The 18,208-nt window shown below is 31.2% G+C and overlaps 1 protein-coding gene across 1 annotated transcript; it reads left to right on the top strand.

Annotated features, from left to right (window-relative positions):
- Nucleotides 1-2,288: 2,288 nt before the first annotated feature.
- Nucleotides 2,289-3,124, top strand: LOC132734655 (uncharacterized). The gene is made up of 2 exons (XM_060721442.1): nucleotides 2,289-2,766; nucleotides 3,001-3,124. The coding sequence occupies exons 1-2, from the start codon at nucleotides 2,490-2,492 to the stop codon at nucleotides 3,063-3,065; spliced, it is 342 nt and encodes a 113-aa protein (XP_060577425.1). The 5' UTR covers nucleotides 2,289-2,489; the 3' UTR covers nucleotides 3,066-3,124.
- The last annotated feature ends 15,084 nt before the right edge of the window (nucleotides 3,125-18,208 follow it).

Below are 18,208 nucleotides of genomic sequence, written 5' to 3'. Positions count from 1 at the left end.
TGTACATATACGTAATATATGAATTATTGTGAATCAGTAATAGATTTTTTAAGGCCCCTTCCAATTGATTTTTAAATTATATATGTTGCCATAGAAATGACATGCGGACATAGGTGCCGCCGTAGTTTATATTTCCCTTAACAATTTGAGGACATTTTCGGGATTATTGCATTTTTAAAGAAACGACAAAGATTAGCTCCGATGATTTTACTTAACTTTGAATGATTTAAGAAAACACATTTAAAATCTTTATGTAGTATAAAATTAAACTCACAGTGCTACTGTTTGAATAATCAGTCAATGAAAATTGAAACTGTTTGCTCTTTTAGGTTAGGTCATGTCATATTTCAAACAGCGGAGCTTAGAATAAATGAACACAATTTTAGACGTGAAACAAAAAAAAACAACCCCCGCTAAAAAAAAAAAACATTAAAATAAACCCCATAAAATACACCCGCAAAAAAAAGAACCCATCAAAACAAAATAAAAAATATGTCTATATTGCGTTATTTTTGGTCTCTCAAATAAAAAGTGATAATGAGCAACACATCCTCGTTTTAAAATGACATGCCACAGAAAATGTGTGGTCATAAACGTCAGAAATCATTCAAAATGTACGTTTATTGTTTATCATTAATTAAAGTATAACATTGTTTACAGAGGAAAAACCTCGTTACAATGAACTTTAGTGATATGACGTCATCAAACAATGAATTAATGAGTTCCGGAATGTTTAAATTTTACATGTTTCATTGAAATATACAATGTTTACATTAAAGGTATACAAACATAACATTTTGGTAAACAATCGCATTTTCTTTCGGCCATTTCCGTCAAATTCCGTAGGAAAGTAAAGTGATATTGTATTGTTGATTTTTAAGTGTCAGTGACACGACTAAAAGATAACCTTGAAAACCCAACCACGTCTGAATTAACACACTTGTCAATTGTTTTTCTCGTACAAGATGATTGATCAGGGCATACGACAAAATTTCATGTACTTAACTTACAAACATTTACTCAGAAAAAAGAATGTGGTGTTTTTTAGATTGCCCCATTGAAAGGAAACAGAAACATTTTATTAAAGCCTGTAAACAAAGCCTCATATTTCTGTTATTTTTACACTTCATCATCTTTAAAACTCAGTTATATGAATGCGTTTATAAAAAATGATCTTACACAACACGTGAAGAAAAAAATATAATTCAGTTATCTCTAGAGACGATGACAAATGTCTGCCGACACAGAATTGACACAATGCCCTATTTACGACAAGTATTTGGCAGCTTAAGACTGTGAATTTTCTTTTGAATTATTGAAATATGTATTTCCCACTCAATTTATATTGACCAATTTCTACAACACATAGATTGTGACGATAGACTAAATTATAGCAAAATAAACGTTTTTCCATTGCTTACTATGTTGGATAAACACAGTTAACTCACATATGTGTTTGATATCTGCCATAGAGATATATAATGAAATATATTTACTTGTTCAGTAACCATTTTTGTGTCAACCAGATGAAACTTAATATACGAGGGGCTTCAAAAAGTAATGCTACTTGATTAATAAAATGAAGACGTTAAAAGTGCCTCTAAAATAATTAATTTCCAACAAAACAATTTGCACGCGGTTTTCGTGCTTGTGTAGCTATTACATCGGACAATATATACCTGAATAGAATTATTGCACCAAAACGTCTGATTTAAGTATGGAAACACATTTCCTATATTGTAAAATATGTAACCTAAAATTATATTCAAAATGCTTGTTATAACGATGTACCTATGTGTGTACAAGTTATGAAATAAACTCTGTTCTGTTCTATTCATAAGTAACATGACTTTTTGAAGCACCCTCGTATATTATAGTCATGCATTTTAGTATGCCCTCCATGATTATGTTCCTGGACCAGCAGAAAAGTTTTCACATTTATTTACAATGCAACCAGCATGTTTGTTTACATAGTTTATTATTATAATAGTTTTTTTTAGGAATAAAATAAAATAATACAAAATCATATATACGTAAAAATATACGTACAGAACACCTGTAATATACCTGAATTATCAAATAATTTCATTTGTGAACACGGTGGAAGATAGTATGAACTTTTTTGTCGGTTTGTTTGTTCTTTTTTTTTTTGGAGGGAGAACATTTCCTTTTAAATGTTCAAAAGTGTAAAATAATGTTACGTATAATGACATAGATTATCTTAATCAGTCAAGTATATAATGTTTAACATTATTGTACACCAACTAAATTTGAAAAGAGTATTCTGCTTTTAATTTTAAGTTCTGCGCGTTACGTAGTATAGCCGCAGAACGTATGTCTCAACGTTATGTCGCACATAAACTAGTGCGCGGATCACTGATGCGTATATCACGTGATCAGTGATTGGTCATGTGGTTTTAGGCGGTAAAATGCTCGTGGAAATCAGTTCTACGCTCGGTTTCGATTGTGAAGGACAATTTTGAGCAGCCATGAATAGAGCGGAGATGTCGGGGTTTATTGAGGAGAAAGTTAAAGAGGTTGTAAAAGCAAACAACGAGGAGCTTCTGGGAAGCATAAGTAACATGCTTTCGAAGATAAGTGACAAACCTTCTTCTGCTATTTCAATTTTGAACGTGCCAAAATTTAAACGTAAAAGTAATGAAGAACAATTTAAACTTAATGCAAAGGTTATTGACAAATTAGCAGTCGCTCAAGCAGCCGTAGAAACACAGGATTTATCGTCTGCTAAAGATTCTATTATTCAAGGTAAATTGAAAATATTTTAATAACAAACGAAAAATGTCACGTGCATTCAGTGTTTCCCGTTAGAGGTCAAAACAGGTATATTTCAAAGATAGTCATTTAGTCTATAAAGATAACGCCTAATTTGTCGGGAGTCTACCGTTTAATTTTAATCGTTCATGTTTCGCCCGTGCTTTATTTTGGTAGGCAGGATTATTTTATTGTTAGTTTTTTGACACATGTGTGTAAATATTTCAGCATGGGAGTTATTGAAAAGGCGGCAAAAACTGGTGTTGCTTGCCGACACTTCAGATTTGGGCTAGAAAACGGTGAACGAATACGAAACCAACCCAATTGCTAGTGACAGGGATGATGAGAGGCGGATTTTCAAGGCTGAGGCACGTGCTAGCAGGAAGGCTAAGGCAGATAAAACAAAAATGGCGAGAAAAAGCAGCTGTACGTATAGACGTCCAGAGACGCCAGGATCGTCATCACAGACTCAACAGGGCACAAGACAATGGCCAGGATTGTGTTTCTTGTGTGGCAAAGCCGGTCACTGGAAAAACGAATGTGTGCAGAACAGTTCTTATCAGAACAATAAGTTAAGTACTTGTAATTTTGATATTTTAGAGACTTCACAGTTAGTCTTAGGCACAGATGAGCATGTAGATATGGCATGTTTGGGAAGGATGGAAGTAAGTAAAAATGAATCATGTACGGGTGCTCAAGTAAATAATGGAGAAAACGTATCAGGGTCAATAGGTAAAGATAATCCTATTTCCCCAGTTGGCAGGTTAAAGCAGAATTTTGGTAAGTGGGAAAATGTGTCTAAAAATGTATTTATTTTGGACGTTGTTAAAAATGGCTACAAATTACCGTTTAGTTATATGCCGCAAAAAGTGTATCTGAAAAACAACAAATCGGCAAGGGAAAACGAATGTTTCGTTAAATCTGAGATAAAGTCTCTTTTAGAAAAAAGTGTGATCTCTGAGGTAACAGAGAAGCCCTATGTTATAAACCCATTAACAGTAGCTTACAATAAAGTGGGTAAACCTAGGTTAGTGTTAGATTGCAGGCATATTAATCCTTGCTTACATAAATTTAAGATAAAATTTGAGGATATAAACACTGCAGAAAATATGTTTGACCTCAATACATTTGTTTACTCTTTCGATTTAAAGAGTGCTTACCATCACATAGATATTTTTCCGGAATATACTAAATATTTAGGTTTTTGTTATATTGAAAATGGGATTGAAAAATATTATGTATATAACTCATTGCCATTCGGAATATCCACCGCTGGGCATATATTTACAAAAACACTTCGGGTTATCATTAAATATTGGAGATCTTTGGGTCATAAAGTTATCATGTTTTTAGATGATGGAGTAGGTGGTCACACTGAATACGAAAAGGCAAAAATATCTAGTAATTTTGTGCGAAGTTCTTTGCTCGAATTCGGGTTTTTGCTTGCTGATAACAAGTGTTGTTGGTCTCCATCAAGATTAGTGTCTTGGTTGGGTCATACAATTGATTATAACACAAATTGTATGTTTATTGCAGAAGAAAGAATTGCTCGTTTAGAATCGTCATTAAAATCAGTCATTTTTCAATTATCAAGAGATAATTTAGATTTGTTACACGTTAAGTGTTTAGCTGTCGTCGTAGGGCAAATAATTTCTCTTCAAAGCGTTGTAGGAAAGATAGTCTGTCGTATATACAAAAAACATGTAGCTAAACGTGCAGTTCTGTTTTACGGTTGGGGTTCCATTTCTTTTATGAAATTCCATGTTAAAACGGCGGTACATGCATGCATTTATTTAATTAGCATATTTCTGTTTATAGAAGTAAAGTGTATGCCTCCATATCATTGCGCGGAACTGCATGTTGCTTGCAATGAAAACGCGTTCTCATGAATGACCTTACATTGTGACATGGTTTACATATGAAGAGAGAGAAGATTAACTCTAAACAAACTGAATATAGAAAAAGTTTCCATTATTATCATAATTCTTAACTTTTGTTACTTAAAGAAATATATAAATAAAAAATTCTGTTGAAGTATCAGTAATTCTTAACAAATACTGATCTTACTAATAATGTGGTATATAAGAAATCTTCATTTTAAAAAGAAAATATACAAACAAATGTATTGATAGGAAAAAGGTCTAATTATCTGTGACAATTTTCATTTAATGTTTGTATAAGCTGCCATTGTCAGACCGACTTGTATTGTAAACTGAGTAAATAATAACATTTTGAAGAAAAGAACTTCAGAGGTTGCTATTCTAACTGTTAAAATATCACGCTCTCATATATATCAAATATAATTTTCACGGATAAATCAGTGAATGTAAGCCGTGATCGGACATAATGTTATTGGCATTAGTTTCGTAATTAGACGCGCCGTCCAGTAGATATGCATTTGTCCGTATAGCAATGGGGAAAATATTAGACTTGATTTTGTGCATTTTTTCAAATTTTCTAATAAAAATAGCTTTTCTGATGTACAACATGTCACAGAGCTTTAAAGGATTAAAATAAACGTTTAACTGAAGTGATAGTGTCATGTTTGAATATCATATTATTTTTATCTACCTCATAAATAACGTGCCAATGAGCCAGTCTATAGTAAGTGAGACTAAAAAAAGAATTGGAGCACCACACTAAATACCGAATTCCGGTATATACGATCGTTCTAAAACCCGTTGAGACCCGTCAATAATCTAATGACGGGTAGGAAACAAAAGGTATCACTAAAATATGCAACGGAGATTATTTTGGCGCTGCGGACACAGCGGAAATATTTTTGAACAACAGGCAAAACGTGTGCGGAGTGTTATTCATTTAAATAATTAACATTTAAGTTACAAAACAGGTTAAGTGAGTGAAACATTACGCTTAAATAGGTTATTTTGAAGGATTCTGTGACCGACGATTGTCCTATTTTACCTAGATTTTTAATAACATTTTGTGGTCCATTACCTAGATTCTAGGCGAATATGCAATTTTTTGTTCAAGGAGTTTAATCTTTTATAAAAAAAGTAAATAATACGTAACACAAAATTGAACTGTTCACATCATTTGACGGCTTCTTTGATGTTCAGCACCAACATTTAACTTGTTTCGTTTTATATTTTAATATTTATTCTTAATTCATTGAACTTTACAGTTATATTAAAGTAGGATATTTTCATCCAAAATATTCATTGTATATTCACTCATTATATTTGCATTTTTTTCTACCGCAGCATGTTATTGTCACTATGTTATAAAGATAAAAAAAATTGTCATATCATCTGGATATCCTTGGACGTTATAATATATAATGTGATTATGAATAGACGTAATTGTATAGAAGGGAGAAAATGGTGTATATGTTTCCCTTTTCAACGCATTGTTGTAAAGCCAGCATTTAACTCTCGTTGATTATCTTCGTAATAGAAAGTGACTGATTTTTTGCATGATAATAAACTAACTGACATCATCTGTCAATATGTCAGAATATTTGTTAGATTTACCGTTTAAATAGCTTTAAATTGACAGAAAATCAAAATAATTTGCACGTTTAGCGCGGTAATTGTATAATTATGTGTGTAATAAAAGTATATTCACACTACGGTGTAGTTTCTATAATGAGCTAAGGCGTGTAATTGACATTACGCCAGAGAACCCACTGATTCACGTGACCCGGTCAGTAGGAACCTTGGACAAAATACAGGTACCAATGTATTCACAAAGCTGTTATGCCACTTATGTTACCAATTAATTTACCTTATATAATGTGTGACTATATATAAAATGTTGATGCTTTTAATAGTTTACTTGAATAGTAGGTATATTATTCAATTTATAAATGTATAACGGTTTTTAAAAAAAAATAAAAATCAATATCTGCATTCACGTATTAATGACGCATGAAACGTTTTGCCAATATCGTGTTATTTCTTGTTGACTTCAAGGAAATTCTAAAACTGCCAAATATCATTACAATTTACAAATTCAAAGGGATACTATATGTAGAACATTATATGATTATGTTATGATCGTTTGATTTTGAAATTGAAGTAGCACAATAAAAACAGTAAAATTATAAATGTGACACAAATAAATTAAAAATATTTTTTCGAGTTTTATGTGCAAAATTCGGTTTAGATAATACATTAATTTATTCAGAAATTGTTAAAATTGATTAAGAAGATTGCATGCCCTTTCTACATTTTTATTTTTATGTGATTATGTATTGTTAACATACATTTGACATGATTCACGACAAAATACAATTTTATTCTCTAAACGTCACATACATCAGACATGTTGTTATTGGTATAAGTTCCGTATTAAGCTGATCTGTTTGAATATTTAATTTTAATTTATTATTTATATTTTAAAACTTAATAGAGATACTCAGGTTATATAATTTCACTCAATGTTTTATTGTATTTACCCATTATGTTTTCATTTTTAAGGCTGCGTCTTTATTGACACTGTTCGTTACAAACGAAAAAATTGTCAGTATCGCGTCTGGATATTCTGCGGACCTTATGAATATATAAGGTCATTATGAATAGATAGGAATATTTAAATAAACGTGGTCTTGGGTATTTAAAACCTTTTCTTCTTAAAAATATTGTATTTTTTAGCACGTTCTATTTATTGGAACACTTAAAACTAATTGCTAGAACAAGACAGGCTTAACGATTTTTTCTAATGTTTAAATCCAAAATTTTAAATTCAAGTTCTTCATCAATTTCCATACTATTGCTTTCCCTGACTATCTTTAGTAACGAACGAGTTAATATTTTATAGCCTTATCTTAGCGCGTTGTAAATATTTGCAATATCGTATAGTATTGTCTATGTACGTTTGAAAAGCGTGCACCTGCTAGTGACGTTATTAAGTTATTTTTCTCACGCCACCTGATATTTTCTTTAGATTAGTTTTTCAATTAGTATTGGTATGATTAATTTAATAAATTAAATATACAATTTATAGACAAATAATAAATCAAAATGTGTTAATTTATTATTTTTTTTTTTTTAGGTATCATAAGCTCTACTACTTTCCTTTTGTTTTACATACCTATTTCTAGAAGTAAACATATATTTTGTAATTACATACATGTATGACATGTACTAAAACTTATTTTATCAGTTAAAATCATAAAATGTAAATTTGGAAAACATAAACAATACATTTCAGCTTAGTTTTTGACCATTATAATTACTGTCCCATTGTATGAAAAAAGTTTAAAGTTATAATTTGTTTATGTCATTATGTTACCCACTCTTTACATTATTATTTCAATCAGTCATATTGTTTTACTATTGTGACGTGGCTTCTAGAAAAAGTGATTGTTTGTTTTGTTGTACGAAAGTGCATTGTGTTTATAGCCAAAAAAATATTTCATACTTATTATCTACATAATATTATGTTGAAATTTAATAACATTTTGCAAAATAAAAACAAACTTATTCCGATCTGTCAATATGTCAGTATATTTGGTTACTAACATTTAATATATCATAATAAAACTTCAAATTGACAGAAAATTAAAATTATTGCAATTCTGAATAATTATTTCTGTACCATTGTCTTAGCCAAGTACTTTGTCGGACTTCGCAGGCATTTTTAGCGTGGAATCGATAACGACAGCTTATTGGTTTATCTCTGTGACCCCTGCCCAGTTTGATTGACATGCGGCGTGAATGTCAATTTACTATCTTGAACGAATTAATCGGGCGGTTTTATTGCTATCTCACCGTCATGGAAGAGTAGATGTTCAGCAGTACAAAATATACATTTGTTGGAATGTGGTAGAGTGTTATTGTTTATAATAACAAGGAGTGCAGTTAAATTCATCGAAATATTATGATTAGATGCAAATCAAGGTATTTATTTCAGTTTTTTTCAGTTCATGTGGAAAAATATGTATCATTTCCACGTAATGATTGTTTATTTGTATTAGTATTTGTTATAGATTAAGAATATAATGTGAAAATCTGTAAGGGCTGACGGCTTATAAGTTGACTTCTTATGAAATATATTGTTCCGTATACATATGCATTGTACATCACTTCTCTGTCAATTATCGAATATAGTGAGACCCAATAACACAAAGAAGGTGACTTTCATTTGAAGGAAGAAATAAAAAATGAGCAGAAATCGGTATTGTTTCTTTACAAAAAACACACACATGATTTAGTAACATATCGTTATCTTTGCACATGTAAGAAAATCGATTTAATACCAATAGATGCAATAAAAGATAAAAACATATGAGTGAAACAATCCAAACGATATTAGAATGAAAATATCTAAATATCTAAATGCATTACTTTCTTGCATTTATAATAGGACATGTGAATAATAATAAATAAAAACGCTGTAACTCGTATCTTTATATGCCATGTTGAGATTGATACAAATTGCAGACACGTGTAAAACAAACTTCGAGTAGCCGATTAATTGTAAATACTTTCGCCGTTGACGGCGTGTGGTCTGAGCCCATCCTTATCTCAGCTGTAATCGATCTAACTGGTTTATCAGCTGGATAGATTCATGCTTTGGATTATAAATAGGCGGGGCTATTTCCTTATTGCTTTGATTGTATAACATCTTTATACTCTGCTATTACAGCGGGTTGCAATATCTGTTGCTTTAGTCCATTCATTATATTGCAGAAAAGATATATTAAATTAATTTAAGCAAAGGCCAGTATACAGAGAAACAATGTGAGAAGATATGCAATCCTTGTATATTATATAAATGAAACAAATGAGCTATTAAATCATCGTATGAGAGTTATTTTTATTTATCTTATTACATTAAAATTTTACGCTTTTCATAAATAAAGAATATGGTTTTACAATATTGGCATAAGGGTTTAAATTATTCCAAACTTATTCTGTTTATTTCATTTTAATGCTTGTGATCAATAAAGTAAATGATAACGTTATACTAAGTTGCATTATAAGCAATTTCATATTGTTTCAATATTTGTTTTCAGATAAAGGCAATGTCAAGAAACAGACGTTATAGAAGAAACCAATAAGATATCACTCTATACGTGAATGAAAATTTTATCGATTGCATGTCAAACTTTATTTTATCATGTTTTGCTTATTTATTTTTGTTGTTGTTGTTTTTTTCTTCTTTTTATCAATTAACAAACATATCTTGAACAATAGATTATACATGTATCGTACTATTTAACAATAACAAATAAGTGACGACCAAATTTTCATATGTATTTTAAAGACGCAAAATGAAGACGATAAAAAGATGATTAAATAGGCGATGTTTAAGTTCTTTTCAATAAAAACAGGATTTGTTTTTATCGATTGAAACTAGTATGAAAATAAATATTTCGCGAATATTTAAATATTCGAACTTTCATGCCACAGTGTGAAAATTAATTAATTCCGTAGGTATAGAAAAAAAAGTTGAATTTTCTGTTTATTCCGTTTGTTCGACATTTAAATTTGAAATACTTCTAATTTCGTGATTTGGCTGATTTTAGAAGAATGTAGTGAAAATACGGAAATATGTTGAAACAGAAAATATTGAAACAAACTACTCACTTTCATGTTATCAATAATTCTCAATATTTCCAAACTTATATTAAGGATATTTAATAATATAATGAAAAGATGATATCAAGGACTTTTTATTATATAATTACATGATTAATTTCATCGAGTGGTATGAAAACGATTATTATACAATTTGTTATAAACACGGATAAGATATAATTAATTGGATAATCATGAAATTAAATCCCGTTATTTTGGAAAAATAATATACTTTTTTGTTTATTAAATGCGGTTACTTTATTTAAAATTGTTACAGATATTACAGTCCCATTTTTATTTATTTTAATATGTATATTAATGAAAGAAGTTACGACTCGAATGAAAGTACGGAAAATATGATACACAGCAGTAAATGTAATCTTATAAAGAGAAATATATGGAAAATTAAAATACGCATTTCATTGATGAATACATCTGAATATTTTTTATATATACTTTACACTACATGTATAGTATAGAATAAACAACTACAACACATAAGAATAAAAAAATTAAAGATCAGCATGCCTATCAATTTGTTATGTTTTCAATTTACTTAAATGATAATACGTGTACGGTTGTTTGATAAACATATTTATGTTGTAAAAAATAAGTTGAAATAGTTTACAGATAAATGTCAACAGTTTTATATAAAACCATTATTATAATTATTATTTATTGAATGTAATTATTATTGGGTGTATTTTTTTGTGTTTCTTCTTTATATTCTCAAATAGAAGTATGAAAACATGTATCGAAAATTAACAGACATTTCCGTTATTATTTAACCTTCCTTTTTTATATTTAAAAAATACATTGGACGTCTACAATTAATTAAAACGGCTTTTGTAATCCGCACAAATGACAATAATATTGACCCATTTAAAAGCAAGCAAAATCTTCTTCTATATGTATTCATCAAATAGCGCCGAAAAACGATTTTCCACATAATCGTAAGAAAATAAACTCGTATAAAAGGTAATGGAATATTATCCACAGAACGGACAGGTACCAAGCGTTTCGTATGAGGTTTAAAAGAAAGGGGAATTATTCCTCTAAGTCAGCAAACACTCTCTCTCTCTCTGGGCATGTAAATTTGTTGTCGAAAAATTAGCTTTTAGGTCGACCCCCGAAAAAGGACATCTGGAATTTCCTTTTTATTCTGGAACGCATTAATTATGTTAAGTTATAGAATCAACATTGGGCTATGGCTGGTCAATTTACAGGTCTTGTTCAAAGGGTTGTAGTATTCAAGTTTGAAGGCAATCCATTGATTAATAAACAATTATGACCGACTTTGAAGTTTTCGAAAGGCGATGACAACATGACTGTAGCAAAATCTCTTTTTTGTTCTCAGTATTCCTAAAATAAATTCATATTCAAAATGAGAATATTTTCTGAAATATATAGCTCTTTCAGACTACAATTGTTTCCCAATCGTTTAGGGCACACGCATTCTTTTACTTGGGGATAATACGTCGCTTTTCATGGAATGACACTCATGTGTCACATTGAAGGCTCCATGATAACCGCAATATGAACACATCTACGGATGCTTCAAAATTGTACCAGTTCATGTTAAATGTTGAATTTTGCTTGGGGCGTGGATGATAGCTTGCACTTGACAGTAACGTCCATGAACAAGCTCAATCAAACTGAGCCTGCAACATTTTTAATTTTGCTGTGTTTGGCTTTCTTTAGGTATTTTTATTTTCTCTATTATACCGCCACATCAGCGTTGTTTGTGCAGTGTCATGTTATTGAAATTTGAAGCTATAGGTTGGTTAATACTAAAGTTATTCATCATACATTTATCGTACGATCCTTGAGCACGACATTATTGTTTTGTATACATTTTAGTTGGTATTTTAAGTTTCTTGTATTTGGCCTGTTTCAACTTGGGTGGTTCCAGCATTCCTACTTTAATACTGTATAATCACCCTTAGGATATGTTGCCTGCTTTTATAGTCTTGTCTGTGATATGCAGGCTTCATAACCTCAGATACCCTTTCAAAATTCCATTTTATTCAGTTCCACCCATTGTTTGAACTTTCCTCGTTTAGGGCACACGCATTCTTTTACTTGGGGACCATACGTCGCTTTTCATGGAATGACACTACTGTGTCACATTGAAGGTTCCATGATAACCTCCGTGTGATGTTGAATTCTGCTTAAGCCGGTGCTAGGGGGCGTGGACGGAAACTTGCACTTTCCAGTACCGTCCATGAACATGCTCAATCAAACCGAGTCTACATTGTTTTACAATTTTGCCGTGTGGAACTTTCTTTAGGGATTCTGTTTTTCTCTATTTGGTAAGAATAAAATCAATCATCATTATATCCCTCTTCAAATAATATTATGTTTTCTAAAATATACCTTATACCTATTGGACGGTATATGACAACACTTGACAAAACAAAATACAGAGACAGTTCACCGAAAAATGACAACACAAATTCGACAATTCATGTTTTGGACTTGTTCATCACAAGTTCAAAACATGACCCCTATTGATTTTAAAGTCAAAGGTCAGGGTCACAATAATGTTTACACTGAAATTTGTGGTTTCTGGAGCATAACTTAAGTTTCATTTGGCCCACAGTGTTCAAACTTTATAGGATGATTGTCAATATTGGGGTAGAAGACCCCCTATTGATTTTGGGGTCAGCAAGGTCAAAAGTCAAAGGTCAAATATGATCTTTACACTGAAAATTGTGCTTTCTGTTGGAGCATAACACAAGTTCCATTTTGGCTTTACAGTGTAAAAACTTCATAGGCTGATTGCCTATATTGAATAAAAATCCATATCTATATTGGGGTTACAATGTCTAAGGTTAATATCAAATGACCTTAAATTGTTAACAGTTTTACAACTATAGGATGATCACTTATATTGAGTACATTAATTATATGCCAAAAAATTTGCTTATATTATGTTACACCTCTGGCGGTTTTACTGTCCATCCGTCGTAGCAATTTTTACTTACAATATAACAACTTGATGGTGGTTGATGAAGATTCTTCAGCTATACAGGAGATTGCTTTTTGAAGGAGGTAATACTTTATTTAATTCCCATGTCTTACAAAAGCTTTATCCTTAATAAAAAAAACACTTTCGGGCATATAATGTTCCGCCTAGCGGTGCTCTTGTTTAACATATGATAGAAAATCTATCAGTTGCTCCTGGTTTTTATATTCATCGTCACAATATAGTCCAAGAAATCCGTGCATAATATAGGGTGAATTGTGCACCTCTTGTGAAAAGCATGAAACTTGGCATGATGGCAGGAAATAGTATTTCAATTCATTTTAGCCTGGGATCCACTTTTTAATTATCCAATATGGCCGCCAAAATCCAAGATGGCCGCCATATATTAAAATTTTCAGAATATTTGGGTATTTCAGCTGTAGTCATACCTAGAGTAGTATAAAAAGTATCAGTGCATTATATAGCAGGTTAATTTATATTCAAGCCCCTGATCCAGGTTGTGCAAATCCAAAATGGCCACCAAAAATCCAAGATGGCCGCCATTTATTTTTTTTTCAAAATATTAAGGTTTTCCAGCTGTATTTTTTACAGGTCTGTATAAAATAGCACCATTTTATTTTATTACACATTTATATATATTCAAGCCTCGGATCCAGGTTGTGCAAATCCAAAATGGCTGCCAAAATCCAACATGGCCGCCATATTAAAATTTTCAGAATGTAATAGTTTTCATCTGTTGTCGTCATTACAGAACAGTATAAAATGACACCAATTTAAAATTATGGTATTGCATGTTTATTTATATTCAAGCCTCGGATCTAGGGTTTACATATCCAACATGCTTGCCAAAATTTAAGATGGCCACCATGTTGAAATTTTCAGATTTTGTTAGCTCACCAGCTGTAATCATTTTCAAATTAGTATAAAATAGCACACATTCATTATATTACATGTTTTTTTTAAACATATCAGCATGAAGTAAATTTTTGGGAGACGTATTGTATTTGCCTTCGCCGTGTGTCTGTCTGTCCGTTCGTCCGCATTAAGCTTGTCCATCCTTCACAGGTTAAACTACAGGTGGGATTTCAACTTAACTTCACAGAAGTAATCAGTACCATCCTAACTTGCGGACATCACCGTCACGTTCCGCTTCGCTGCACAAAATAGCCGCCAGAGCTAAAAAAAGAAATATCTTGCCCGGTCTTCACTGGTCAAACTACTGGTTGAATATCAACCAAACTTTACAGGAGAGAGCAGTATCATCCCTAGTTGTGCATACACATCACCAACACGTTTCGCTTCGCTGCGAAAAAATGGTCGTCATAGCTATAAATGAAAAAAATATTGTCCGGCTTTCACAGGTCATTACTGGTGGGATTTCAATGAAACTTCAGATGAGTGACCATGCATAGTTTTGGGAGACATATGCTTTTATGACAATAACCCATTTAGTTATGAAACTGTTTTAAAGCATCCCGATTCATATTGAAAATATGCTCATAATTAAATTGCTCAGATTATTTTTTAAAATCATTTTTACTTGATTTACGAAAACTCAAAGAAACAAAAGAATATTTAAAACAAAAAAAAGAAGTTAAATTATCTCATATTTCATTATCTGCCCTCGAATAAAAATTTCTTTGCTAATTTTAGGTAATTTCAAGGGCAAGTTACTTGCAATCAAACGTAGTAGTGTCATATTCCAATGATATAATATGTAGCTGACCTCCTTATTGGGTCATTGTGCAAGTGCTCGAGGAATGGTATAGAAACTTTTGTATATTTTTACCCAACAGCTTTGTAATTTTCCCTAAAAGGAAAACACTTCATTATAATAATTTCAGAGAATTCTAGACTGTGTAATTTGTATTTTGATAAAAATAAAAAGTTAAACGTAACCAAAGACTACTTGAAGTAGTTTATGTTCAAAGTCAAAAGTGACCTGTTCTTAAAAAATTGTGGATACTAGGCTAGTAAATTGCTGAAAATGTTAGAAATAATGATATTTCAGTTGTTTCATCAGGTTGTTTTTATTCTAACTAAAGCAAGGTAATGTTTAAAGTGTTATCAACTAATTACTAATCGGTATAGACAAGAAAATTTTAGTCAATTATTTATAATTAACACCTACATGTTTTGATGTACCGAATGTCTGTCAAGTTTAAAGTCAATTGTTCATTGTTATTGTGATTCTAGAAGGACTAAATAGAAAAAAAAAAAAAAATAACAAAAAAAGCTGAACAAATGACAACCTCATGAATTAAGCTAAATGCGGCATGATTTCACTAGTTCTTGTGTACAGTCCTTTTATGACAGTTGTGGAAACCAAACAGAAATAATTTAATCTAAATAAACAATTTATAGTTTGTTAAAGTTTTTTCATTGTTTTTGAAATACAAAAAAAATAACTGAGATTATAAATCAACTATTTTACTGTAAAATAATATTCACATGAGTGACCATGCATAATCACATGATTTACAATGCATAGTTTTTGGAGACATATGTTTTTGTAACAAAAACCCATTTAGTTATGAACTGTTAAAAATCCAATAATTAAACAAGAGGTGCACAATTCACCCTATTTAACATCTACAGAAACGCGAGGACACATTCTGATATCTAAGTAAACAATTTATAATTTGTTAAAGTTTTTCCATTGTTTTTGAAATACAAAAAAAAACTGAGATTATAAATCAACAATAATACTGTAATATCAGAAAAGACATATGCCTATGTAAGGCTTAATCAGGCATTTCAACTACTTTAAAATATAAAAGGGAGAAATTAACAAGAAATTTAAGAGCGTTGCCCCTGGAATGCAGCCCGAATTCGCAGTAAGTCAGTAAGTTAGTATCTCAATCTTACATTTGGAATTATCAAATAGAGTCTAAACTTGATCTCATATAAAGTCACGAATTACTGATCTTAATAATGTCAAACACTTACGTTTGATTACACAAAAACCAAAGATATTTTTGTTCAATATCATTCTGTTTTTCTGGTCAATTCACAAGACCTTGCCAAAATAATGATATAATAAGAGTCTGATTCCGTTATCTATGAAACAAAATATGCTGCTTAAATTACTAATGAAAAAGAACTCACAGCTGCAGTAAGACGATCACAAGGATGATGCAAAATAATTTTATTAAAAAGAATTGAAAGGAGAAGAACCCTTACGTCTCCGACACTTTGTAGTACAAATCATACTGAACATTTGGTTCAAATAAGCTAAGGAATTCTGTGCACTAAAATATACAATACAATAGAGGATTAATTCACACTTTTCATGCATTAAATTCTACAGAAGCGCGAGGACGCATTCAGAGCCCTCATTCTATGGGCTCAGGTTTCAATTTCTGTAGATGTTGATGCACACAATAATGTTTTAGTCATTCTGTTTCGGTTATTCTACGATATGTTGTTTTCCGCATTGTGTGTTATGTTTTGATAGTAAGGTAACTGGGGATCATTATTAAAATCAGCGGCTTTGCATTGTATCAGAATCATGCACATTGACAAGAGCTATCGGTAGGACATCATAGAGTGCTTGACTGTTCTCGGTGCTTTAAAGCTAAACAAGAACCTAGATTATGAAGAATTCTCTATATTTAAGAGGGACATAATTCTGTCAAAATCCATGATAGAGTTATTGACCTTAAACGGTGACCTTCTATTATGCTAAAAAATTAGTGTATTAGGGCTTAACGTATTCCATCATATAATTTTTACAAAACCAACTTGCATGAAAAAACATAGCCAAATTGTAAAGCTGACGCCTTTGGTGTACAATATCACTCGCTCCCTATTCTTTGAAATATCAAGCTAAATAATGTGCTCGCATGGTTTTATCCATAAATGTAAGTTTTTTTTCTATGTAAATGTACATCTGTGTGTGCAGGTTTTATGCAGGCATGCAACTTTTTTAATTTGTTATATCTATGAAAAGTGTTAAGATACAAATTACCTTTATTTTAGAAATTTGTCAATATATAATCATTTAATGGCAGCCATATTGGATTTTGAAACCATATTTAATTTTCTACAAATGCTACTTTAGCATTTTTCCAAGAAATTACTATTTTTGACCTATCATGTCAATTTATATCATTTTCTAATCATAAATAACTTCATTTTGACATGTCCTGTGTATTTTTTTCATTTTGGCGGCCATCTTGGATTTCGCGGCCATCTTGGATTTTTAAAAAGTGGATCCCAGGCTGAAATAACTTGAAATACCATTCCTTGACACCATGCCAAGTTTCATGCTTTTCACAGAAGGTGCACAATTTTTTCACAAATTTCTTGGACTAATAAGAGTGGTGTCGTTTTATCAACACATCCCTTACTCATATGATGTAGGTGTTGATAGGAAACAAATACTAGAGTATTTGAAAAATTAAATAATATCAATAAAGAAAGAACACGATAGTGATCCCTCAAACGGAAAAATATAAATTGTATAATAGTTGAAATTGCAACTTGGTAAGGGCAGTTCATGCTACACTCATGTTTTGTGTGTTTAATCAAGTTACACGTGATAGAATTTAAAGCTCAATAACCTAATAACCTATACAAACTATCATAAAAGATTAGCCAGTTGCACCTTGATTTCATATTTATTGCCACAATATATGAGTGAACTCCTGATAACAGTATTGTTCTTTTATTTTTACATGCTCTGCAATTAGGCTAACCGATCTTAAAAACCAGGGCATCAGCTGATTTTCTAGTGAGGACAGTTCTTTTGTACTAGAGATGGCATTCCACATCAACCGAGGACAGCACCGGCAACCTTTACTGTGACCAGGTAATGATGTGTTCCACTTCATTTTTCAGCCTCTCCTGATAAGTTTAACCTCTTTCCATAGTGCATTTTTCTTTTATGTTTATTCTG

Source organism: Ruditapes philippinarum, unplaced genomic scaffold (assembly GCF_026571515.1).
Source record: "Ruditapes philippinarum isolate M1 unplaced genomic scaffold, ASM2657151v2 ctg4747_1_1_1_1, whole genome shotgun sequence".
Lineage (NCBI taxonomy): Eukaryota > Metazoa > Mollusca > Bivalvia > Venerida > Veneridae > Ruditapes > Ruditapes philippinarum.
This window is presented reverse-complemented; position numbering and strand designations above follow the sequence as displayed.